At 36.0% G+C, this 26,481-nt stretch overlaps 1 protein-coding gene across 2 annotated transcripts in view; it reads left to right on the plus strand.

The window, feature by feature from the left end:
- ARAP2 (ArfGAP with RhoGAP domain, ankyrin repeat and PH domain 2) overlaps positions 1-26,481 on the plus strand; it is a 131,098-nt gene that overhangs the window by 24,722 nt on the left and 79,895 nt on the right. For both annotated transcript variants that reach the window (XM_026079888.1, XM_026079889.1), the window contains exons 7-9: positions 469-538; positions 5,862-5,982; positions 9,628-9,809. In XM_026079888.1, the coding sequence (XP_025935673.1) occupies positions 469-538; positions 5,862-5,982; positions 9,628-9,809 (373 nt within the window). The remainder of the gene's footprint in view (positions 1-468; positions 539-5,861; positions 5,983-9,627; positions 9,810-26,481) is intronic.

Below are 26,481 nucleotides of genomic sequence, written 5' to 3' on the forward strand. Positions count from 1 at the left end.
GGGTGGAGCAGGAGATGTGCGGAAATAAGTCATGCAATTTCTGATCATTCACAAATGTGTTTCTTTGTGTTTTAAAAATTGTTAATTTTTTATTCTAGTGAGCAGCAAAATTAAGTTACTGAGAGTCTCTTTCCTCATCACTTCAAATGTGATATAAAGCACATGGATGGAGGGGGGAAAAAAAGCTTGAATTCATAAAAATGTGAAAGACACTGATTTATAAAAGTCATCCATTAATATTGCACTTATTGTTTTTACATGTTTCATATTTTTATTATATTTGAAATCATTTCTCCTGCTTTTGAAAAGATGTAATAGGGCTAAAATTTGTTTTGTTTTTCTAAGTTTTTAGGCTGAAACACAATAAGTTAAAATATGCTTTGGCCTTTCTATGATTTGCACTTGGGGTGTTCTTAAAAACTAGTGCAATTTGTCATCATTTTAATTGTTTTAATTTTTGATCCACAGCAAACGAATGTTTCAGAAACGCTGGGTTAAGTTTGATGGAGACAGCATTTCCTATTACAATAATGAAAAGGTAAGTAACATGTTGATTGGGACAAAATGCATCTGTGTGACATATACAGTACCATGAAGAAATTCAGAAATAATTATAAATGAGTATTCATATTAGATATATTTCCAATTGCAAAATATTAGGATGAGACATTATTAAGTATTTCAAGGTGTCCTTGAGATCTTAATTTATTGTTAATCCTCTTTTTCTTCCTGATTCTGATCCTGACCTTTTCAGTTAGATGTCATCAAAACTTCTTATCTTATTCAAGTGGAGAGACTGCTGAATTCCATGAAACAGAACAGAATCATGCAAACCACATTTAAGAGATCAAGTGTTATTTTGCAGGTGGCAGCAAATCGTCCTAACTTGTTGTGGGAATTCAGCATGCTGGAATTTTTTGAAAGAAAATTTAAGCTTGGCATAGAACACTTTAATTAAGTGTTACTTAGTGTTACCTTACTCTTTAATTAAAATGTGTTTTTCTTCCTGCATATCTTCTAGGAAAAAAAAAAAAGTAACATTAGACTAGCTTGCATTTTTATGGGTCTGTTTAAAATCAGCATAGTGCTGTGATGTCAGTGACTGTTCTTTGCTTCTGTAGCTACAGATTGATTCTTGATAAAAGTTTTGTCATGATCTAGTTTAATTTGCAGGCTCAAAAGGCATACCTCCCTGCATAGTGCATGCTTTCTTTCCAATTTTAGAATGCTAGTTTGATTAAAGTAGTTCACTTTTGATATGTGATACCAAAATGCATTTGTAAATCGTGCCTTTAAACAAAAACTGTATATCCTCTATGAAAACAAGATTCACAAAAGACTTATTTGGCCTTTCGATACTGCTTTTCACAATGAAAAATACATTATTCTTTAGGGACCTGTCTTTAAACCTTGCTTGCGTGGGTTTGTTTTTTTTTCCTCTGAAATATTTCCCATTTATTCTTTTGGATTTTTGCTTCCTGTCTATTCAATACACTTGAGTTCACTATGAAACTTTATTTCTGTTGCTATGTGATTAATTCACTTCATTTCTACTCTTAGAAGAAATAAAGATCTTGTTAAGCTTAAAAGTGATAGATAGATAGACAGATATAATGTGCTTGTTGGGTGGAGATGAGGTTATATGCATGTGTATTATTTGAAACACTGGAAGGTTTCCTGAAACACAGGAAACCTTCCTGTTGAAAATGCATATTAAATTAGGAACAAAATACAATTTCCAGTAAAAGTTCTTGAGTATTATGCTGGGTGGTTGTAAACAGAGAGAGTTCTGTAGATACTTTATAATATGCGCACTTTTAAACCTGTTTTAGTAGATTATGAGGGGAAAAAATAGAAGAAAAAGTTGATTATGTCCTGATGGGCCAGGGAAATTAGACACAAATTCAAAACATAATTTTCAGTGATCCTCACTATGCCTACTGATTAGGAACATGAGACAACTTGTTCATGCTTTCTTATTTAACTTCGCTTACAGTAAAAGACACGACTGTGTAGGTGAAGAGAACAATAGAATAACGTTGGGATTGGAGTGACAATGAGTTGTTAACTTCTTTGTGTGTTCATCCCAGAGCTTTAGAGGGGCAGAGAAGCAGGGTTAGTCATTAAGAAGGACTTGGAGGATTCAGCATTGGTATTTGTTTAACATTGCCTGTAGCGTAATTGAGGAAAGAAGTGCTATTACATCAAACCTTATATCTGTACTGTACCATCCCTACCTGGGGGGACTGGCTATCGGACGCTTGGAAAAGGCTTGATTTGAAGCCTCTTTGTCTCTGTTTCCTTGGAAGCTGAGTACAAAACCTCTCTCCTGGGATTTAAAGAGACATTGGTTGTTCTGTGTGTGCAATTTGACCACGCCTGAGTGTCTGACTTCTTAACTTGATGAGTCACTTGCTAAAATCTTTATATATCTGAGAACTACAAGGCCTGAAGCAAACTGACAGCTGAGGATTTGGTGAAACTCTTGGAGTAGTTTGTAGATAGGATGAAAACATACTTGTCTACCCGTAGTTCTCGGTGCAAAGTGGGACTGTGTTGGACCGAGCAGTGGTGTCATTGTTGGGCATGGAGTTTTTGGTCCAGTGATCTCGCTGGATCACTCCTCTCACTCCTCCATAGCCAGCATTGCCAGGTAGGTGGATACCAGCACATTGCGTTTGCTTGTGTGTTGTTACCTTGACACTGTAAGTAACTAACTGCAGGCTCTTCAAGACTTGCATGCAGCTCAGGAGGCAGCATTGCCTCTTCTGATAAAAGGTAGGCATAGCCATACAGTTCACTGCACAGGCAACGTGTCTCTCCTCTGACTGGTCTTAAATGTCTAGCTCTATTTGAATAGGTAGGCTGGGTTTTTTTAGCTTCTAAATTTTAATGAGCAGATCCCTCTATTCTAGTATGTGTTTGTCCAGGAACACTGCTACACAAACAAGGTAGTTCTGAGGGAAGTGTTATACTGTTAACTTCACAAATCTCAATTAAAAATAGTTCTCAAAAGAAAACCAGTCCTTAAAGAGCTGTTTTCCTGATTATTGAAAGGAGTATTCAGAGAGAGAGGTAGACTGAATGGTTTTTAAAAAGTGTTTATTTTACCCAGAAACACTACCAATATTGATTCGCTCTATTTGTCACTTGAATTAGGAACTTGAGAGGAATGAAATTCTCAAGAAGGGGAATTGTGCTACATGGCTAATTACGAGTGAAGCTTGTGGAGGATGGGGAGGGTAGTATTCATGAAAACATGTACTTAGCCCATCATAACACTTTTCTCAATGATCTAAACCTGAGCTGTCTAAACCTTTCTCTAACCTTGATCTAGTTGGTGTCTCCTTTTAATCAATACAGATTTTTTCTTTCCTTTATACCTGCATGTATGAAGAAAAATGTTCATTTCCTACAAGCGGCATCTGACCTAGGAGCTGTTTTTGTCTGAATCACTGATGCTGCTCATTTTTTATGTTCACAATCCTGAGCAAGATGATATGGTCAGAGCAACATCCTGTGTGGTTTTGTCTTTAACAGAATGTGGTTAACTGGAGCTAGAGCAAGCTCAAGAAAGGAAGATACAGTTTCTTTTCAGCTGCCAAATATGCATAGCTTTTGTTTGGGAGTTCTTCCTGTGTTTGGCAGAACTCTGGTGCTCTAACGCACACTTTATAGTATGGCAAAACTCCTGCTTTTATTGATGTTTTCATTTAAAAACACTTTAGGAGCCCTGAGAAATATATTAGTGATTTAGAGAAAAGTAGTTCCTATATTTTGATGTGTTATGTGGCATTTGAGCTTAACAAGGAGTGAAATTCACTGGGGAAACAGAAGAATCACTGTCATTCTTGAAACAGTTTAATCTGTTGCAGAAGGAAAGCCAAAACAGTGCAAAATTCTGTTTTCTTGGATCTTTTAGGCCAGCTCTGAAACATACCTGGAAAGGAAGGGCTCCATTGGACTGTATTGGAAAATAAACATTTCCCTCAAAGCAGTTGATCTTAACAAGCCTGATTTATTTATTTATTTATTTATTGGTAGGTAATTGTTCTGCCAGAGAATTGTTAAACAGCTCAAAAACTAGTGTAGACATCTCTAACAGAAGAAATATCTGGTTTGGGTGKTTTTTTTTTCTTTTTCTTTTCTCTTTTTTGTTTTTCAATAATTCACCTAATTTCTTGTCTGGAGTAATTTGTTTGGAGAAATTCTGTCTTGATCCACAAGAGAGCTTGTAATAGTAGGCATTATTTCTTGCATATGAAAGAGAAGCTGCTATGGAAATGTGATTGAGAAATTATCATGGTTTAAACTTTATTCGAAAATATATATGCCTTGGAGAATAAAGGTTTAAAAAGGTTGGATGTTTAAATAGCAAAACCAAAACTATGCTTAGCTTAAAAAGAAAGCCGCTTTTTTTAAAAGCAGGAAAATTAGATAGCTATTACTTATAGCAGTCTGAGATATTCTCTTACAGTACCAAATACTGCCAGTAGATGCCTGCAAACACCATAATATAGTTATATCTGAACACCTTTAGAAATAACATCTATAGTAGGAGTTTCCTTTGCTACTGTGAAGGATCAGTAGTTAACACAATATCTAACTTTTTTTAACAAATACAAAACTGCTGTGTTAAAATCTCTGAACAAGTACAGCCATAATGAAAACAGGTATATAATACTAAAACCATTCTGAGAGAGTAGTTTGTGGTGCAATTATAGCGATGTGTTCATTTCAGCTTTTTTTGATATTTTTGATGAATTGCAGTTGTCCAAACAGCATTCATCGACACATATTTGTACCTAAAAGTCGAACATCATAAAAGTGTGAATTTGTGAAAGAAATATATTGAACTCAGTAAACAGAAAATATATTCTGTTCATCCTCCATGTTTAACCTTCACAGTGGTACCTTGAGTCCTTACATAAGTCTTACTATAATAATTTATACTTTAGGAAGGAAGTTATTGCAATACAAACTCTTTATGGGGAGCTGACTCTTGGGCTATTACTGCATGTGGATCATAAATCTTAGCAGTAAGATATAAATCTTAGCAGTCTTGTGGTAATTCTATTTTCCTAAGTTTTAATTTTCAGTTCATTTGTCCTGATTGTATAGTTCAAAAATAGAAAATTTGGAGAAAATTTGCTCAGGCACCAAATGATGTTTGTGAGAGATTGTTCTCCTCCTGTCTCATATAGCAGAAAAGAATATACCAAGCCAAGCTAGAAGTTTCTCCTTAGTATTGACAGGGTAATGGATTTTTGCAGAGAACTGGTGACCCCTTTCAGTTGCAATTAAAGATAAAATCAGCAGATTTACTTACCCTCTTTCTTGCTGACTAGCCACTGAGGGAGAGGGGAAGGGACAGAAACTCTCTGGAATTTGGTACCTGGAGAAGGTACTTTTTTTTTTTTCCCCCTTATCTGATTCTATTCCACAAGAATAATTTTTTTTAAATTAAGGTTTTGTGAGATACTCCATGTAATTAAGTTTAATGTGCAGTTGTAAATTTAAGTGAGTGTGATATTTTGAAATATTAGTGTCTCAAGACAATTCATGAAATGGAGTCTCATGTATGTATATATGTGCATTATATCTCAGTATGGGATTTTACTCTATTTTAGAAGGCAGCAGGTGTGCATAGAGGCATAACAGTGAAGTCAGTGAGGCGTAGGTAGTGAAATAGTTTACTAATTGGTGCAGCTTCTATTAATGTTACGAACTTTTAAGAGCACCTCCTGTGTATGTGAACCTCCTAAACATCATGGCAAATAACATGATGTTTAGATCAGATGAGAGAGATATTTAATGTTCCATGAGAGTTATTAACTATTTCTATTGTGTTTCTATTATAGGAAGTGTTCTCTAAGGGAATAATCCTTCTTTCTGCTATAGCAACAGTAAGAGTTCATGGGGAGAATAAATTTGAAGTTGTCACATCCCACAGGACTTTTGTCTTCCGGGTGGATAAAGAAGGTAAGTAGAACACATGATTCTAGTTATGACTGCTAGAAAGTCATGCTAGTAACTGCTGGTAAATTATGTTTGTGAAATATAGTGTGTGAAGTCACACTACCAGAAGTATTTTTGGAATCCAACTGTTTTGGGCTCATAAAGTGAGACCTGAGATAATTGTAAGCTTTGGATTAAAAATTCTTTTTAGACACTCACATAATTAAATTATGATCTAGGTACAGTGGAGATTGCTACCAAAATTTTAGGACTCCAGAGAAGCAAAATATATATATTTTTTGAGGAAAAAGTGGAATTATTTTACATCATGCAGAACTAAAGGCCTCTCCCAGATTCTGTGGAGTAGTTGGATTAATGAAGTTCAATTATTAACCCTACCTCTCAGGATTTACCACCGAAATCACCTTCAAGCAGATCAAGGTTGTTTCTCATTTCGCTTCCATGCCTGGAACCTCTATATTGTGATTATGATAAAAAAAGAATGCTTCTGTGGACACTAGATTGAATAAAGTTTGATATATTACAGTCTCAAAGTTAATACTGAAATTTTCCACGAAAGGCCGTTTATAAAATCTATGCTTATGCAAAAGTACCCTCTCTGTGCAGTGTGATAGGTGTAGGCTAAACAAGTGTTTTATGCAGATTTTGCAACTTACCTTTCATAATGTCATTCCTATGCAAAATTTTCTTGAAATATTCTAGTGGGTTTAAAAGTTGTTAGACGGATAGACAGATATGCATATGTCAGTTCACAAAATGTAATTGTGTTAGCCTGTTTCCTTAGGAACCCAGTCCAAAGTGTATTGGCAAGAGCATCAGAAAACCTCTATTACACTGGTATTTGAAGGATCTAATTTATGATCTCCAGCATAACTGTATCCTTTAAACTTTGATAGGCTTAGTTTGTAGAAAATCTGCTTTGAAGAACTGAATTTGTTGGGGAATGGCTTTTAAAAAGTACCAAAATAAGAATGCTATTTTCCAGCTCTTACCTCCTCCTCTATCCTTCCCAAAGKTTTTTTTTTTTTTTCCGGGCATTCCTTAGCACTCACTAGTAGCACTTATAGTCCGTGTGCTCTCAGGCATCTGCTCCGAGTCACTGCTTGATATAAAACTGACAAAGAGCAACAATGAAGTTGATGGCTTGGATGTGGTACTGTGATCAAAGAAAATCTGGATTTTTCAGGGTGTCTTTATTTACTGTCTTATACAGTATTTTCAATGATCTGTTGACAGAGAATACAAATGTAAATGGGAAGTTAGTGTATGTTCTAATTTAATACTTTATCAACCAACAGTTATAATATGTGGAATCAATATTAGTGCATGTATGATTTAACTTATTTATGGAAATAATAAAATAAAATGGAATACCTAAGGAGTACTTAAAAGATACTCAATATGTATTTACAGCAGTACATGCCAGCACCATTATAGCTTAGGGGTTCTCTACATTTCCATTATCAACTCCCATTTTTATGGGTTATAGCTTGGTTGTAAACATTTGTTGTAGGCTGTAATGGGAATGCAGGATCAGTGAACAAATCCTTCTTATCAGGTTTGGCTCAGATCATTTCAGGCATTTTTATGCTGTTAGCTCAGCTAAAAAGTAGGTCTATTTTATTATTTTTTGACTTTGTTTTCTTTTAAAATAGTTTTTTTTTTTTAACACATTGGAATGCAACAGCCTTAGTGAAATACATAAATTTTGCAGGGCCATAATTTGCTTTATGGACTGTTGCCTTTGAATACTATAAAAATATTAACAACTTATACTTGCTTATAAAATATTTAGTACCGTGTTATTTGGTATGTAACTCTCTTTGGACAGAGTGGCCTGTCTATAAAGATGTTCACTTAAGTTTAGAAATGTGTTGGGCAAGCAATTTGGTCCTTGCTATATCCAGAGCTGGATGATGTATTCACAGTAAATTATGCAAATAACCCTGCTTGCTTTCTGGTATGTGCACAAACTGTTACTTGATTCTAGTCCTTCTGTGAATTTGTGGTTGAAAATTGCGCCAGGGCTATTCCAAGGGTATTTAACTTCTATTCAAAGATTTTTGAAATGGAGACTTTTATAAGTATTTCACACTGTGGACCTTATTTATTAGCTTTTCTTTCTTTCTGCTGGAGTATTTAAAATACAGAATACTATCACTTTGTTCACTGACCTGTGTCGCTTTGTACCCGTATAGGTCCTCAGTCAATAGACTGTTGGTGCTCATTTTGTTCACATTCAGTGTTCTGATTTTTTTGATGATATATCAAAAAACACTATTTTTTTGATTGATTTAAATATCCAGAGGTAAAAAACACTATATGTAATGCCTTGGGAAGCTGAAGAGCATCTGGGAGCAAAAAATTATTCTGTTAAGTGGTAATAATGATTTAGATGCATAATCTATCTAGATGTGGTCAGATTTTATTTGATTGGAGTGAAACTCTATCAAAAATACTTCAGGTTAATGTGATGCTCTCTTATTCTTAAAAATTCCAGTAATCTTTTAAAACTATTTTCAAACAATTTTAAAAGCTTGTTTTAAAACAAAATTTATACTCCCAAGAGGAATACTCAGATCATCTTCCCTGTGCTAGATTGTCAGGCTGCTGTCTTCCTCTTCTTCAAATCATTCTCTCATGCTTAAGTTTGTTTATTTGTTCCTCCTTATTACACAGGTGACATTAAGAAGTAAATGCATTATTGTTTTGGTGGTACTCTTTGCAATGTTGGGAACTGATTTTGTGAACTTTATATGTAACGTGAACAGAATTTTCTTTCTTTTTTTTTTTTNNNGGGGGGGAGCCAACATACATACGTAGTCAAAATTTCACAATCATTATTTGGCCTAGTATATTTCACTACCCGAATCCTTCAGAGCAAAGAACTGGAATTTTCACAATGTTGCTATCACATAGGACAAGTCTAATTTATTCAAACTATTCAGCATTAAAATATATTGTTCTTAATCTGGTGAATGTGTGAACATAGTGGACTGAGTGGAACTTTATTACTTCACCTACTTGTGTTCATAGATTTGTGAGACGTTAAATTAATAATGCATGCAAAAGATATTCAAACATGCATTTTCTCAGTTACTCAGTTCCCTTGACAATATCAAGCTTAACCACTATACCTTAATGGAATAGATTGTAAACTGCCAAATGTTTTTGCATAAGACATGGCCAAACATAAAATAGTATTGAGGAATGGCTTCCTCTTCAGTGACAGATAATATTTGGGCTCCCCAATTTTTTCTTGCGTTAACTTCTATAGTTCTTTTCCATTGATCTTCCAGAATGTGGACATTCCACCTTTATGGCCTCAGTCTTTAAGCTTTCTGAAATTAAGCATCTAAGCACTAGTAGTCACAATTTTTAAAATAGTTTGTATAACTTTCAGTTTACATGTTGATTGTTGGGAGTTAATGGAATGGATATTTTTTCTAACCTCTCCACTGACTTTTTTTTTTTTTTTTTTTTTCCTTTTCCCACCTCCTGTTCAAGGTGGATGTTCACTCTGATCTGGTATAGTTCTTCCACACAGCAGCATAATATAATAGAAAGAACAGGAAAACCAATATGGTAGTGAAGAATGGAGCTGCCGCTTAACATATAAACTGTCTTTGTCTAATTTTTTGTTGTTAGAAGAAAGGAATGACTGGGTTAATACGATGCTCAATGCCTTGAAATCGCAGTCTGATAATAACTCTCAGCCTCGAACTTCTGTTGCCCCTGAGAAATGTGGATATCTTGAACTGAAAGGATACAAAGCCAAAATCTTTATTCTGCTTCAGGGGAATACAGTGTGGATCTGCAAAAATGAGCAGGTAGATTTTTCATATTCTTTTTGTGAATGAATGCTTATAAAGATGATTTAACTAGTGAGTTACAAATTGATGGCTCTTAGTGAATAGATACATTTCAATATGAATGCATATCTCTTTTTATGTAGTACTTTTATTGCTGCTATTCTCAGAAGGCTTCAAAAAGCAGGAGAAGTATCATTATGTCTATTGTACAATGGAAAAAAAACGAATATATGGTGAGGTGAAGTGAAAAGCCCTGAGTGCCACAACAGGTTAGTGGCAGGGCTGTGATTAATTCACTCTTTAAGTGTGTGTCATAAGCACTTTGCTAATTCAGAAGGCTTATTTTGTGCACTGGTTTCACTGTCCTCCTGTAATACAGTGCTCTAGAAAGTGCATTATTCAGAAGTACATTGTGAAATTTAAGTGATACTTTAGTTAAATGTTCAAAACTGCTGTTCTTTCTGTTTTTAAGAATCTAGATTGACCAGTTTCTGTTGTGCACTGTAATACTTTAAACAAATCCAGTATTTAAAAAAAAATATGGAGTAGATCTATCAGTTCAGCTCTCAAAATCTAGAGTTTTTTGTATTGTTTTGGGCATGAATATAGTATGATGTAATAATGTAGTTAACTGTGAAACCCCTCACCATAGGATGCTGTGTATATGGAGGATAGGTGTGGATAATTGAGTTCAGTGAACAACTGGGCAAATCAGTGGGGAAAAAAAATCAATTGCAGGACATTGAGTGAAAGGTATTATTTCTGTGTAAGGAAATCCTTGACCCACAGGTTGCTGGAGCCTGAGAGGATATTTTGACAAGCTGTTGCTATATGCTTGCCTTATTCTCATGCTCTTGTTTAGGGAAAGACAACAGTACGAATACTGGATTTGATAGGTCTTTCATCTAACCCATTTTCATGTGCACTTCTAGGGGGGGAAAGAGTTTTTCTGAAGTCACACAAAGATTTGCTTTCTAGAAGGACCAGAGGGCAGGCAAAAACAACCTGTGTATGTTCTTTGCGCTTGCCCATTTTTGCTAAACCAGGGTTATAATGCTAGGCAAATTTGTGTACAGGCAATCTCATGTTTCAAATGTGAATGGTCTGACAGTAAGATTTGTCATTTTTGTCTCAATTTCTCTCCCATCGCCCTCTTGTTTGTGAAACTATTCAGATGGATTTGGGGGCCAGCTTAATGTTCAGCGTTATATCTTATTGTTCTTTCCCAGGGCGTGGCAGAAAGTTTGAGACTGAGAAAGAGTTTTTCTTTCTACTTGCTGTCCTCCAAGGAAGTTTAACTCATTAGGTGCATTGTTTGAGGTCAGTCAACAACCAACTGATCCAAAAATGTAGTGCAGTTTATGGATTTATATTATTCTGTAGCTATCATAAAACTCCATGTAAGTGCTTTAGACATGTAATATCTTATCAAATGTGTATTGGCTGCATCTTATTGAACTTAAGCCTACAGTGTGTTTGGCTGATTGAGCGCCCTGGAGAGGAATTGGTTTTCGTAGCTGAGCACAATACAGCTATACCGACATCCCTGATCTTGATTATGGTAATGAACAGGTGGTTTGTCATTTAAATTATGTTTATTTTAGTAAATTCTAGCACCAAAGGTCTTTACTTAAAGAAAGAAAAAAAGGAATTAAAAAGAAAGTAGTAGATTGCAGTTTGCCACTATTCTCTCAGCTTAGTCTGGTAGAAGGGATGAAGACTGCTTTACTTGTCTCTGCCTATGGGATGACACAATACTCTGATGCTAAATGTTACTGTGCTGCCATGGGGCTTTCAGATATTTCATTGATGAGAATCCATGAAATATGTTAATTTATTTTCATATATGAGAATCTGCTGTTTGTGGATATTTATTGTAAGGAGCCGCTTCTCACTTGAGAATCAATACTATATTTATACTTTTGAATATTTTTGAGGGCTGCCTTATGGAAGTTCTGAGCTTCTTGATTAAGGGACAAATATGTTCTTAAATGAGGACTACAGACTTAGCACAGTAATTTCTGTTCCACAGAACCRTAGATCATTTGAGACTGACCATGTCCCTCTTGAGTCTTGGTACAAGTCATCCAATTCCTGCTTTCTTCCTTCTTTCTTATTCTGCTCGTGTATGACCGTAGAGAGCATCTTTCTTGCCTCAAATAGTCCGCTGGTCTTTCTCTGCTGATGGGGGAAATTCCCAGTTCTACCCTCTTTCCTGAGTCAGTTTTTCTGACTGTGTTGCCTTTGAGGACTATGTGTGTTGTTAGAAAACTGTTTGAGTCATTCATTATGGAAGGGTCCTTGATAGCTCTGATATCTTTTTCAGGGCAGATTATGACTGATCTAAAGTAATCTAAGGCTATTTTGTTGTTTTCCCCTCCCTAACCCCAATCCATTTCCTTCTAGTTGCATATGCTTATTGACTCTGTGTGTGTGTGTGTGTGTGTGTGTATTGGATCTATTGCTTGTGTGGCTGTATGGTAGGTTGTATCAGCTCTGCCCTTTCAGAGTCATTGATTTTAGGTTAGTTTTAGCTGATCATGAAAGCACACCCTTATACAGCCTTTCTGTTTATTCCTTTCTACTGCATGGGCACTCTGCAGAGATCACTGCAGTGCAGCAGCAGGCAAAACAAAATAGAGCCCTGAAACAGGCTGAAGTTCAGAGGTGCTGCCTGCTTCTCAGTTTCTTCTGCCTGTGCGAAAATTGCAAACAGTGGTGTAAAACCAGCTCCTTCCCCAGGCTGATTTACTTAAAACTGTAAAAATATAAAATGGTCATAAGAGGTTTCTTGTTAGATTCTTCTTTTGAATAAATGTCTCTCTCTTTACATGACTTTTGCCTATTTGGAAATTGGGAAGAATAACTTCTGTATTTAAGCCTGCATGCTTTTTTATGCTTCTCTTAGTACCTTTCATGTTTTATTTTCATGTTCAAAACCAAATCTCCATGATTTTTATTGCAGTATTTAAGAAAAAACTCAGTAATGTGGCGTTAAGGCAGTAGAGGGCTCTGGTGTTCTAAAAATCTTTCTCTATTTAAAGTTTGTACTCTACCCAGTAATTACCAGCCAGATATGTCCAGGGATGTCCTCGAATCCTGTTCATATTGGAATTCATGTCCACACTAAAACTACTCCCAGAGAGAATTAGAGGGGTTTATTATAACTGCAGTGCTAAAAGACACCTATTTAGACTCCTTACAATGTTGAAATGAGATTGGATCAAGCTGATTTATTGATTTCTATTAAACTTGATAGAGAAGAGTCACTGGTACTTTAAAAGATTTTTTCTTCATTGTTAAAAGTGGAGAAGAACCTAAGCCAAATACCAAATCCTAGCATAACCACCATGAACTTTGTGAAGTTCAGATTGAGATCAGAACATCATGTCTCAGGCCCATTTCTAGTTAAAAAGTGATTGGTTTAGCTCAAGCTTCTGGCAGTGATATAGTGGTAGTATGAAACCATCAATTTCTTTGACTCTCAATGTAGTGTGAATTTCTTAAACTTCCTCACTGGAGCAAAAGTGAAAAATAGATCGTAGAGAATCAATTTGTTCCAACCTGTAACTCACTGAAATTCCCATTTCTATTTCAAAATCATTCGTGCTTAAATAAAAACATGTCATCTGGTGCTCCATGACAGCTTAAACCTTGGCTTGAAATGTCAGTCTGCTGTGATGGTGCCAGTGATAACCTCTCCTCTGAGATCATCGAAAGGTCCGTGACGGACGCTTGTCCGGTCCACCAGAATATACTCTCTTCGTTAGGGCATATTCAGGATTCCCTGCTATTTGAAATTAGGGAGGACGTAGGTCTCGCAGTGCTTGCACAAGTGTTTGAGAATTCAGGACCCTCTTTGTCACTGGAACCTCGGGTGGTTCCAAACTAGATGTATTTACCTGGGAGATTTGAGGAAACCTTGCCAAATATAAAGACTGGGAAATAGCATGTGTGGCTGTGTGCCAAGATTGTTTGTTTTTTTTTTCCCTCCATGGTTGACACTAAGTTAAAGCTTGAATGGTGATAAGAGAGTGCTCTCTCTGTTACATACACAAAATATTATCCATTTTTTATCAAAAACCTCATGTTTCATTTTGGCTCAATGCTCTTACTGATTTCAGGGTTTTTTTTTGTTTTGATTAAGATTGAAATGATTTGCTCTGTGGCAGATGGAAACGTTTATGCATGTTGACTGAACCAGTAASATTGTGCCTAATAATTTTAATTTCTACTCTAATGCCAGTGGTGCATTTAAAGCAAAACTGGATGACATAAAATGTATTACAGGAAATGATATTAAACAGACAAAAGATGGCAAAAGGTAGAGAATGGATGGGATAGGTGGAAGAACAAATCAAAGATGATACTTGAGTTTGACAGGCTGAAAGASAGAGATAAAAGTGAACGTCAGTGGAGTGAAATGAAGGGAATATGTGCTGGTGAAATTTTTTTTTTTTAAGGTATCTCTATTATGCAGGTTTAAAGAGGAATGTTTGAAATCAAGTGCCAGAGATGATGAAGCTGGGATTCAGAGGCAGACTTAGAAGTCTGTGGCTCTTTGGTACTGTGGCTATGAGAATGTATGAAGATCATCTGCAAAGGAATCATTCATTAGGAAACGCTCTCTTTTTGGAGAGGGTGTAATCCTGAATAATAATCATGAACAGCATAGATGAGAACAAGAAGCTCTCAAAAGAATAAGGAAAGGATCTGTTAAGTCCAGTAGAAAGAGTGTCAAACAAGGGAGGGTGAACAGTTACATGAAGTCCTGAAGATAAGTAGTAATGATTGCTTGCCTTGCTGAAGAAGCATGAGAAAGACTTGTATTTCGACTCTTTGCTGTGTCATCACGATGACATTTGTGAATATGGAATGAGCGAGATGATGACAACMGCAATGTGAAAGAAGAGAGGAGCTAAATGTAAGTTGTGTGGAGAGCAAAATAGTTGCTTAAAGATTTTTAGAGCTAGTAAGAAGCCTTGAGCAGTAGTTCAAGTGCCAGCTAAGATTAGTGGATGCTAATTCAAGCTAGGAAGGTATTGTGATGTTAATATATTACAAAAGCAAGTGACAGAGCTTTGGAAAGGGAGGCAGGAGATTAAAGACAACAAAAGAAAACAGGAGAAGGAATCAGGAAGACCTTTTAGGTAGTTGCTAGGAGATATTGGGGAGAGAGAGAAGTTGGGGCAGTGGAAGATGTAATTATTGCAACTGAAAAAATCAGAAGAAACAATCCTTCTCTCCCCTGCTTCCCTCTTCCCTCAAACCCCTGGGAACGTGTCATTTCAGAGATGTCACAGCAATAAGTTATTTGTAACAATAACTGGGAAGGTCTATAAAGAAGAGCAATAGTTGGTGATAGACATGACTGCTGGTGAGAACTATGAACAAACATGTTAACAAGCCTATGAATGAATCTGGTCCAAGATGCCCTAAATAGGTGGAGGAGGCAGGATATCAAATGAACATTTGTCCTCATTTGATTCATTCAGGTTTTACTCTTTACTTTAAAATGATGCAAGTCTGTAGCAAATTAAAAAAAAATCCAAGAAAATATGTTGGAAAGGGAGAGGATTAATATGAACAGGCATTTTAAGATCAAATACACTGTTACATTGGCGACCTGAAGTAGAAGCAAATGATCCAACCTCTTTTAAATAAAGTCATTTTCATCAAGCTGTAGGGGATGATAGATTAAGGTCATAGTCCTCATTTTCCAGCGGTTCCTTGACATCAAATTCATTCCAGTCTTCCACACTCAGAACCATGGCAAAGATTGATTGCTGTTCATGACATCAGAAACAACTAAAAGGAAGATAAGTTGAATTCTGTATGAAAGCTTAAAAACTTCCTTTTCTGCTTGCAATATAGCACAAAATGAACCATTACAGCAAATTACGTGGAGGGAGAGGGTTTGCTGTTGTTCCAACCAAAACTCCTTCAGATTTAAACCAATTGCAACCCTAGTCCAAAAAAAAAAAAAAAATCAAATTTGAAATTATATGCTATTGCAGTAAGAACCAGACAAGAAAAATGTGACAGTGACTATCTGTTTAGGGAAAAATCTACATTTTACATTCGAAAATAACTTTGTAGGATATTGTTCGAATGTGTTGAAGATACTAAAGAACATGTAGAAGAGCATAAACAGGAATTCTGTTAAACAAAAATTAAAGTTATAGAGCTTATTAAAAAGTTATGTTCTTCGGTGTGCAGTTGAATTAAACTGTGGGTTTTATATGTGTTTTTTTCTTGTTTGTTTTTTTTTACACTATTAAGATCTTATTGAGGTGTAAATATCATAGATAATGATAAAAGCAATCATAGAGTGTGGTAGAAAGCCTAACACTTTTCCACAGTGATCAAAAACTTCCTGATTAGTTTGATTTGGCGTGGAGGGTAGGGAAGGAGGAAGGGAAATGACTAAGATATCAACTTCTCAGTAATGTTCAGTCAAGCTTTCTGGTAGACTATTACCTATGCAGCCAGCTACCTCAATCACGTAAAACTTAGCAGTGAAGAAAAGTAGGATTTGTTTGGATACTGTGAAGAACAAGGATTTTACCGAGTGGCACCACGCATGCATAAGCAATTGAAGAAGATTTTGGTACAACTTGACATAAGATAAGGTTGTGTTAATGCAGTCTTGGGGAAATGTGTTTTCCTGCAAGAGAACTGGAACTATCTGAGGGCATTATCCATCATCATACTTGGTGTTACTTGCATTTAAGAGCTACTAGTTTGGCTTCAAATACCATGTTAAAATAATCTATTGAATAAAAGCCCTAAATACAGGGAGCAAAGCACCACTATGTGCACTTTCATTTATAATGGTAGAACACATCTGTATTCTTTTTTTAAACACATGAACAAATTATTTCTTCATCCAGTGAATCTGAAGGATTGTATAATCCATAAATATATGTACTTATAGAGTGCTTTCATTTTTTTTTTGCACTGTGCAACAAGTGGGTTAAGATGACAATAAAATTAATAAAAAGGCACTTTATGTTTTAAAAATAGTTAGAAGAACTCTGTTTTTCAATAGCTCAAGATAGCATAAAATTCAATACAACTAGAGTGCTATTTGTACCTAGCTGATTTCTGTTTAATTTAACTATATCAGTCAACGCTCACAGGAGACTTGCTTAAGCACTTATCAGTACCTTTAGATTACTTTTTCTTTTTTAAAATTAAAGGCACTGTAAAACACATTTTTTCTATACATCTGTTACTTTTATGCATGGACCATATCTTGGCACAGAAGTAACTTTTAACCATACCAGTGGCAAAACTGATTTTTACTTTTTGTTTTTCTTCTCAGCCTGCATCCTTTATTTCAAACAATTTCATGTAGCTGATTAATTTAATTGTTTTATATAAGGTTACAAGGCCATTATTTAACAGCGAAGGGTAGGATATTTTTGAGGGATTGTACACAACATGCTATTGCTTAAGTGTTCATTCCACAAATGTAGTTTTTAAAGATGAGCACAGTCATATGTTATGATAGCGTATGTGAATTTGATTTCCAAAGTAGGCAAGAATGCAGTGATGTGCTATTGCAAATTTGTATTTGTTTAGAATATATTTTGTGTTATCAGCTTGCCATTTGTGAAGTCTGTTAAAACTCAATTAACCGAATGCAGTTTATGAATTTTCTCTAACCTTAAATCAGTTTGTGTGGGAGAACTCAGACAAGTGGTGTTGCAAGGAGTTTTTTGTATGTTGCCTGTAAGATAAAGACTGAAGTTGCATGGATAACCTGTTGTGAAAGGTAAACCTTCAGCTTTCAGAGAGGTGAAACAATTTTTTTTTTCCTGTGTCCAGTTTGAAGTGGATAGCAATATGCTTGACCTTAGGATTTGTTTTGTGAGTATGATCAGATGAGCGCTGGCAGTCCCATTGTGATGATTAAAATGTTCTCCTTGGTTGCAATACTAAATAAAAAGTATTATTGTACATTAACGAGAAACGTAAGAGTATGCCTATAGTTCATTAATGTGCCTTGTACTGACAACGTGTCGTCTAGAACCCCAAGCGGTTAAAAGCAGGTGATTGATTATAATGTTTTTATTTTGTAGTGACTGAGTAAGCGGGCAAAGCCCAATGTTCATGAAGAACATTGTTTTGACATTGATGGATTTCTCTTTGCTTCTTGATAATTTTCAAGATTGGATGCTGCTTTTGCTCTGATCTCTGTTAGAGTAAGGACCATTGGAATTTGTTCCAGATGTCCAGAATTTGTATTTCCCCCACCCCCCTTTTTTTCTTCATACCCTTTTCACCCTCCACCTACTTTGTCACAAACCGTTAATCAAGCCGTGGACAACTGACCCAGAATTGTCATCTTCTGCACAGTGTATACTGAAAATGTGAACAGCATCATCACTGACAATAGAGGGGAGGCAGGTTGGAGTTACTTTTGGATTGGTAAAATAATTGAACAAAAACAAATGATGCCATTGTTTAGCGGTCTGTATAGATTAGGCCATTTGAGTTTTCATCAGCTGTAAAAGGTGGATAGTTTAAAATAACCATTTTAAAGAAAATCCTTAAAATACTGAGAACTTTAATGCCTTTGTAGCTTTAGAGACATTCTTATCTTTTGGATGTTAAGTAAATTGTTTCTTGTTTGTCCTGGTTTCTTTGTATTATTTGGAGTAGTAAGACATTGTTTCAGAGGGTAGCAAAGAGCATTATTTACTAGCAAGTTTTCTCACCTGTCTTATATCTACAAACTTTGTTCTAAATAAATGCATCATCCTTACAGCAAAAGGAAGGGAGTTTAAGATTTACAACATCCTAAGAATATGGGGAATGCCCCAGTGTGCTTTCTCAGCAATGATTTCTGACCTTGGTTAATAAACTGCTAGGCCAACAAATTTGAACTTTATTAACTCAAACTGAATTATTGCTTCATGAAACACTTCAGTGCTATTGTTATTAAATTAAATTCTCCTTCTTAAAAAATTTGCTTGCAATATAATATTTTGTTAGAGATGGCACGTTTTAAAACTCACTCATCAAAAATCGATATCTTATAGATGTTTCTAGAAAACTTCACTCAGAAGTTATTGCTATCTCAGCATATGGGTGAGACCACCCAGAGATGCACCAAAGTTATTGATTGATGTCCAAGTCCTTAAAAGAAGCATTTGAAAAATAGTGGGATTTTTTTTTTTCATTTTCATTTTTTTTCATTACATGCAGTTCATAACAAAAGTCAAGGTTTGTTTGATTCACTGAAGGTCAAAGGTGGCCAAACAATTGTATGAACAGGCAGCTGCAGGAACTTGTGACCAGGACTTGACAGTGGTTGAGAAGGGAGATTATCTTTAGCTTAGCAATAGAGAAAATGCACAGAAATGATTCAGGAAATAAGAGCTGGGAGTCTTGTTTGTTTTCTAAGTGAAGTCTAATGACATAAGTATGTTTTGAATATTTCAAACAATGTCTATTTGTAATTTTTTTCTCTTTTGAAGTTTTTAGAGCTACCTTTATTTCATCCCTCTGCAGGAATTCTAATAAAAGTTGCTTTTAAAAAACTGTTAACCCGAAGAACGCAATGACTGGCAAATTCATTTTGCTCACRAAGATAAGCACTTTAATTATTGACATTGCCAGTCCTTTTAGGGAGTCTAGCATCATCTGCTGTTTAATAGAATATTTCAGCTCCTGCTCAGTCCTTTCTGTTACCATGAGTTAGGATAGTTTAGAAACGTACTGCTGTCTGATAGCTATGACTCCATATCGGTTACTGCAAAGCAGCTGCCTGTCTGTTTTCAGAGTGCACGTTGTCTCGTGCTGCCACATGTTTTCAAGTTGTACCGGTTTCTGTACACCTGCATCTGGGCAGGGAAGAGTCTGTCCGCACTATGCCGCATTTTCGCCGTGTGTACTTGTCTACAGTCGGTGTGCACAGTGCAGCACTGTGTTGGAGATGCCTGAGCGAGGCTTGAAAAAGGCCTTGAAGCTATAGGGCTGCGTTAGTATAATTAATATGGCTATGTATACTGTTGCACTTGAGAGTGTCTGCAGGATACCATGCGATGATGTGAGGTGTGATGCTTTTTCCAGCTGAGGGCCATAATTCCTTGCCACGGGGTCATAAAGAAGTTCAAAGGCAGATAAAATGACAGCAGTCAGCAACAGCGGCTCAGTTCCTGCAACACYGGAGTAATTGCAGCTCGTTATTACAATTGACTTTCCCTTCTCTCCCCTGAAGGAACTGAGCAGCTGCCAATTTGCTGGGCTGCAAGAAAAGAGATGAGCCAAGAGATGGGGGTCAGAACAAAAGTTGAGGAGCACTGATCAAGGCAAAATTCGTTAGACCTGAGTAGCTCTAAGAGAAGAAAAGGCGACAGTGCTGGCAGGTCATCACTGGTGCCCAGGTGGGAGATGGAGCCTGACTTCCAGGTTGGTTTGTTTGACCTTGCACTTGCCTCATAGAGAAAGCGAGTGAGGGGGGTTCCACCAACTGCTGCCTTACTGTGCCAAACCCACGCTGGTAGCAGAGATGCCTGCCCTTTCTACTTGGCTTACAGACATGGGGCTTGTTTCACACTGAATAAAAACATCAGTTGTTTCTCTGAGTGTTTCTTGTGTGCTCTGTAATCCTTCCTCTGTGTTTTGAACTGGCAGTTTCTCACTTTCCTTTTATAACTAAAAAAAGGATGATATATTACCTGTTTAGTCTTTTCTCACTATTAGCATTAAATGACAGCATGCAGTAGGCAAAAGTTAGAAGTCTGATTTGAGGATCTTAGGTAATAGCACTACTTACAGTTGATGTGTGCAATTAGCAGTTTAATTTTTGTGAAACTTGCATGGCTTTATTGGTGTTCTCATGAGTAAATGGTTATGTGGGTATAAAAGAGTTACATAAGGCTCTATTTTAGATGTTTTCATTTTGCTATTCTGATCAGTGTTCTTCATCCTTCCATCATAGCTGAGCTCTGGAATATCAGAAACATCTCTGTGAATATATGCAGGGGGAGCTGTTCTGGAATTTTACAGGGAGAAGGAAAAATAAAGGTTAATAGAGTGCACTGTAGGTACAAAACCAGAAGGTGTTATCTCATCACAGTTCTGCATGAGTCTGTGGTGCTGGCTCTTGGGCTCTTCTAATTGTGCAGGTCTTTCATCAGCAGACCTAAATTTCATTCTTCTACACTGCATGTACATGTGTTTTAAAATTAATCTTAAGAGGCCTGTGCAGATTTTGTTCTAGCTTCTTGTCCTTGTAAGTGGAAAAAGTTGAAGACGCATTTTCAGTATATGTAGGGCAGTTTACGGAAAGCTGTTGCTAGTAGGATCTAAATGCAAGTGCCTGGGGTGACTSTCTGGCTTTGCTAATGACAACTGGAGCTTTGTCATTAATGTCAGCACTGCCAGTGTTTCATTTTTGCCAAGTATTTTGTTTCATGCCTGAATTCTTGTTCAGCCTACTTTCTTAAAGGCATGGTTGTGCTGGGAAAACGCAGGTGGAAAATGCTGGGTCGTTGCAGATAGCAACTGCCCAATCTTGCTAATATAAAAGGATTTTTTGAAGTTTTTCTATTCTTAAAAAACACTATAGCTCATTGTAGCTCCCCACCTGTATGCACAGTTGGTACAAAATGCTGCTGCTGCATTTCAAAATATCCTCAAATGGGGCAATTTTATAATTCTAATTCCAGTTCTGTTTCATGATTTGTAAGACTGTCTTTTACAGGGATCTTATCAAGCCTTTGCAATCTTGATGAAGCTTTTGTGTGATGAGGTGAACCTGCATATCTTTGGGTATGAACCAGAAAAGCTTTTTCATAACTGTGCTTTGCTATGATACAAAGTAGTTTCAGTTTGCTGGTCTCTAGGTCACAATGTCGCTGTTAGATCAGCCTCTAAATCAGTGCTGAAGACTTCAGGTCTTTTGCCTTTCCTTCAGCAAGCTGGCACTGTAGGTGCTGTTTCTTTACTGATCTCTATGATTTGTAAGGTATCTCAAGTTATCTGAGTATAGTAATGCATATTTCAAATAACTATAAATTCATAAAATAATAAAAATAAAAACTGTTCTAACAAATTTTGAGGAAGTAAATTTGTAAATTTGCAAAATGTGGGAGTTAAGCTTCCATTCACCACATTACTCAGTGTATTAATGCTTTTAGAAGAATAGTGTAAGTAGTGATCAGAAACCCCCATACAATGTGCCCTGAAGCAGTTAACATCACTCTTGGCAAGTTTTGCTTTTTTAGGGTCTTTTAAAATTCAGATGAGCAGGATTTATTTCTTCCTTGTGAAAGAAGACGGGAGTGAGAGACTGGAGAAGTGAAAGGAGAGTAGGAGGCTGGTGGAATCATTATGCGAMGAGGGAGCCACAGGGCTGTAGCTTTTTCGGGATGCTGCAGGACTTTCCTGGCTCATTCGTGGTATGACAATGGAAAGCTCTAAAATTGACAGGAAGTAACTGCAGAAATGGTAAATGGAACTAGTCTGTTACAGATCGTGTAGCTTTTAGTGTTCTTTCTACTAACTAGATCTCTGCAATACAGAGTTTGCAGCCTTTTGGAAGGGAGTATGTTTTCTGATTATTTTTCTTTTTTTATTTTTTCATTTTTAGTTTGTAATGGTATGGAGTAAGTGTAAGAAATAGCATGTCTTGTCTTAAGGCTGAACTTGTTCTGTCTTTGTGTGTACAAACAGTTTGTATTTTTCTCTTGGATATTAACCTTTGGTTCTCACTAGCAGAAAATAATCTTATTGCAAGCTTGAATTTGCTCATTTTTACATAAGATGCTTTCCAGTTCATAACTTTTTAGGTCTGTAAGACTGATAGTCATAAAGATTTAGACCATTACGCTAATTAAAACACAGATGTTCAGTTCATTAAGGCTATATTAATTCTAGGGCCAAACCTGAATGTAAATTCAATTCACATGTTTTAGGACTGGGCTCTCATTCTGTTTTGGACTATTATAAAAATGTTTGAGTAGCTTCCTGTAGCTGTAAGGGGCTACTGTTTATGGAGTTGTGAATCCCTTTGGATAAAATACGTAGCTGTGGTGGTTGTCCTTCTCAGATTTAATAATCACTGTAAAATAAAGATTTTAAAAAATAAAGACATTTTCACTAAAAGCAAATGGCAATAGCTTTTACGAACCCATGATAAAATTGCTTATTTTGGATTGATTTACTGAGAATTGAGTAACTCCATGAGCATTTCATACTCTAGCTTTTTCAGTATTTAGGTAGCAAACTTGCTTGTAAATTGTTTTAATTTGTGAAACTTTTTTTACACATTTATATTAATACTGTTTTCTTCATGTGGAATCACATTATCTTCATGACAAAAGGCATTGGCAAATATAAGAATTAATCAACACCAAACAGGGGCTTTATGTGTGTCTGTTAGTGGTTTTGCATTATGTAAAATCAAAATACTTTCTATGTGTTCATTTGTCAGTTAATTTCATCTTTCTGTTGTATGTCTCTCTAGGGCAATTTAGCACATGTGAATCTAAAGGTATTAGAAGAAAGTATTTTCTTTTAAAAATATATATTGATGGTTGAACTAAATAAAAGCAGAATCTCATCCCAGAAAGAAAGTGCTGAAATGACTGAGTAGGTCAGGAGAGATTCCTGCTCAGCAAGAGCCACTGTGCCGCGTTACTGTTGTCCTGGCATCAGCCCTTGCTTGCACTGGGCATAGCAGAATGTATGGCAAAATTATAGGTGCTGGTGTCCCTTCACTGCTTTAGAATAAATATTCCGGAAGTGGGAATAATTCACAAGTCATTGTTTGCTCTCCTTAGTTTTCTGATTCTAGTCAATGGTAAGAAGCTTCTGCTTTAAACTGGCTTCTAGAGGAATGTGTCTCTCTCCATATAGTCCAAAACACATTATTCAAAGTACACATGCGTGCCTGTATGTGCACATGCAAAATACAATTCTACTAAATGCGTATTTATTTATAAGTACAAAATTTTTTTAGATAGGTATGTATTTTGATTCAGATGTTTCAAAAATATCTGAACTTCAGATTATAAGTAAATCTGAAATTTGGTGAGGTTTAATGTCTCCATTCTGCTAGGGAGAGGTATTCTAAAACAAATAAGAATTTATACCATCCAGTCAAAAGTTTTTGTGTGGGTCTGTATTTTCTTTAGGTTATTTTTTGACTTAATCTCAAGATCATGATGACACTTGTTAAAGTGCAATTTTTCAGTTCTGTGAGCAGCAGGTGTGTGTAATTTTCCTAACTGGAATATGTACCGTTAGCTCAATCCAGAGATTGCCATATTTTGTTAATGTACTCTTAATAAGGCTTTTTTTGTATATTCCTGTAGTCTGCAGGAATCTCAAAATGCCATTCAGTTTAACAGGATCAGAAATCTGGACTGCAATTTTTATTAAGATCAGCTAAATCATTAGTGATCCAGTTACATGATGATGAAGTGGGGTATATTTGGAATTTAGGGAATTTGGAAAGCCATGGAAACTGTTGGGTTTTTTTTTCTTTATGATGTGAAAATGCTCTTTATAGGTAATCCTATTTGAATAGCTTTAAAAAGTGTTGAAAGAACTTTTTTATATTAATCCTCCTTTGTAAATACTTTGAATTTTGCTGATTACTTCGAGATTAGATTCATGAGAGACAAGTAGAAAAGCTTTGGAAAACTTTCTCCATAAGGAAATGTTACCTCTTCTGCTAATAATTATGCATTTATTGAAGGTAAAATTAATCATTATTTTTACTTGTAAACTGTGACATCAGAGAAGTACATTTCCTTTTTAATAAAGTAGGAGGTAGTAAGATAAAAATAATTGCTTTTACATATAAAAGAGGACTAAGGGTCTCGAAAGCTTTCTCTTTGCAATCAAAGAGTAAAAGCATTGTTGTTTACTCAATGATATTTTTACTTGTCAATGCCATATTTGTTCCTCTCCATAGGTAAATTTGGGGGAAAGCAGGAACTCCTTGGTTGGAGATTTTCCTGTTTTGCTGGTTGGGGTGGAGAAGGAGTTATCTTACTAGGCTTCTCTTCTGTCCAGTGACAGCTGTATAAAGAGGTCTGTAAAGAAGGTCATCAATTTTGCATGATGGCAATTGTATATATTGCCTAAATGTTCACAATCTGTCCTTCCTCTAGGAGTTTAAGCACTTTGTTAGCAGTTTGTCTAGACTATGAATACATAATAAGATCTTTGGTGAGTATGTAGACCTTCTGAATGTGAATTTAGAAAGCCATAATTGTACATGGTACTTTTAAAATGTACAGATCCTACTTGTCTCCAGAGAACAGGCTTCATAAATTTGCCAAGAGAGCTTCCAGTTCTGAACCACTTTCAAAGAAGGATCCAGACGGCTACTTAAAATTCTAATAGTAATAGCTATGTTTATAAATGTTTTTGCATCAACAAGAGGTGCTCTGGGTGCTCATTACAGTGGAAATGCTTAAAAATATATGTAAGTTTGAGATGGTGACTATAGGGAAACATGTTTGGGCTTAAAAAAAAATAAAAATCCAAAGAAACAGATGGAAGGGATCAAACAATAAAAGCAAGGACAATTGAGGAATTTCCAGGTAATAATATGAGGTTTCACTTATGTTGGAGTAACATCCCTTTGGGGCAAAAATGCATCAAGCGAATAGCAAGGAATAAACTCTCTGTTACTCTGAGCAGTGAAATGTTGCTGTTAAAAATGACCATTGGAATAAGACTAAAGGTGAAAGCCGTGAATATAGGCTGTGCTTGCTCATGACAGGCTTTTAATTTTGTTTACATATTTTTTTAGCTGCACACATTTGTGTCAGCTCATGACTTTTCTAGAGGCAGCCAAACGTAAAGATCACAGCACAGGCATGCTGCAGTTGCTCCAGCGTCTTTAGCTAATAAGATGCCAAACTGTGAACAAGCTACATGGTAGCAAGGAGCCCCGCCGGAAAGAAGTTCCAGTAATTGTTCAAATGGGAATCTTGTCTGTGCCAGTTTTTCATGGAGGTGCAAAAAAGAGCAGTTAAGTCTCTCCTGTTTGATATCTGTCAGGGTATTGGGGAAGATAGCTAGACATGCAATGTTATCAGCTTGCTTTTGATGCTTAATTCTTGTGTGACTCAGATTTGAGACTGTGGTGCTTTCCTAGTGCCTTGAGTGACAAGGAAAAGAAAGCATGTATRTGCAGAATCGATTATGGTCTGAATCACACTTTCTGTACCTTGGCTGAACTCTGAATTGTAATACAGTTGAAGAATTCAGTCCTTTCAGTATTTTTCTAAAGCAGCAATGCAAATGACTGTGGTACCTTTAAGTCATGAACTCTGCCTTCTAGTAATAGCTTTCAACTGCTTTGAGTTAAAATGTACAGCTTTACTTAGAATTCAATTACTTACACTCTTGCACAGCTCTCACAGTTTCAGAAATAACAAAAAAGGTTATTGGACCATCACTAAATGGCACACATACAAATTATTTGTAATCTTTGTGTCATTATATGAAGACCTTTTCATAACCCTGATTTTGAAACATGCTCTTAATTCAGAGAGTTTGTTGGTGATTATACAACAAAGCAATTGATAACCCCCCAAACCAGATATTGGGTGTAATCTTCTGGTAAATGCCATATTTAAAAAATAGGTCAGTGTGATTTATGGTGGGTCCAGCTTATTGATGAACCACATCAATGACAAGTATGTTTGCAGGA

This window comes from Apteryx rowi, unplaced genomic scaffold, assembly GCF_003343035.1.
Source record: "Apteryx rowi isolate R43461 unplaced genomic scaffold, aptRow1 scaffold_501, whole genome shotgun sequence".
NCBI classification, from domain to species: domain Eukaryota; kingdom Metazoa; phylum Chordata; class Aves; order Apterygiformes; family Apterygidae; genus Apteryx; species Apteryx rowi.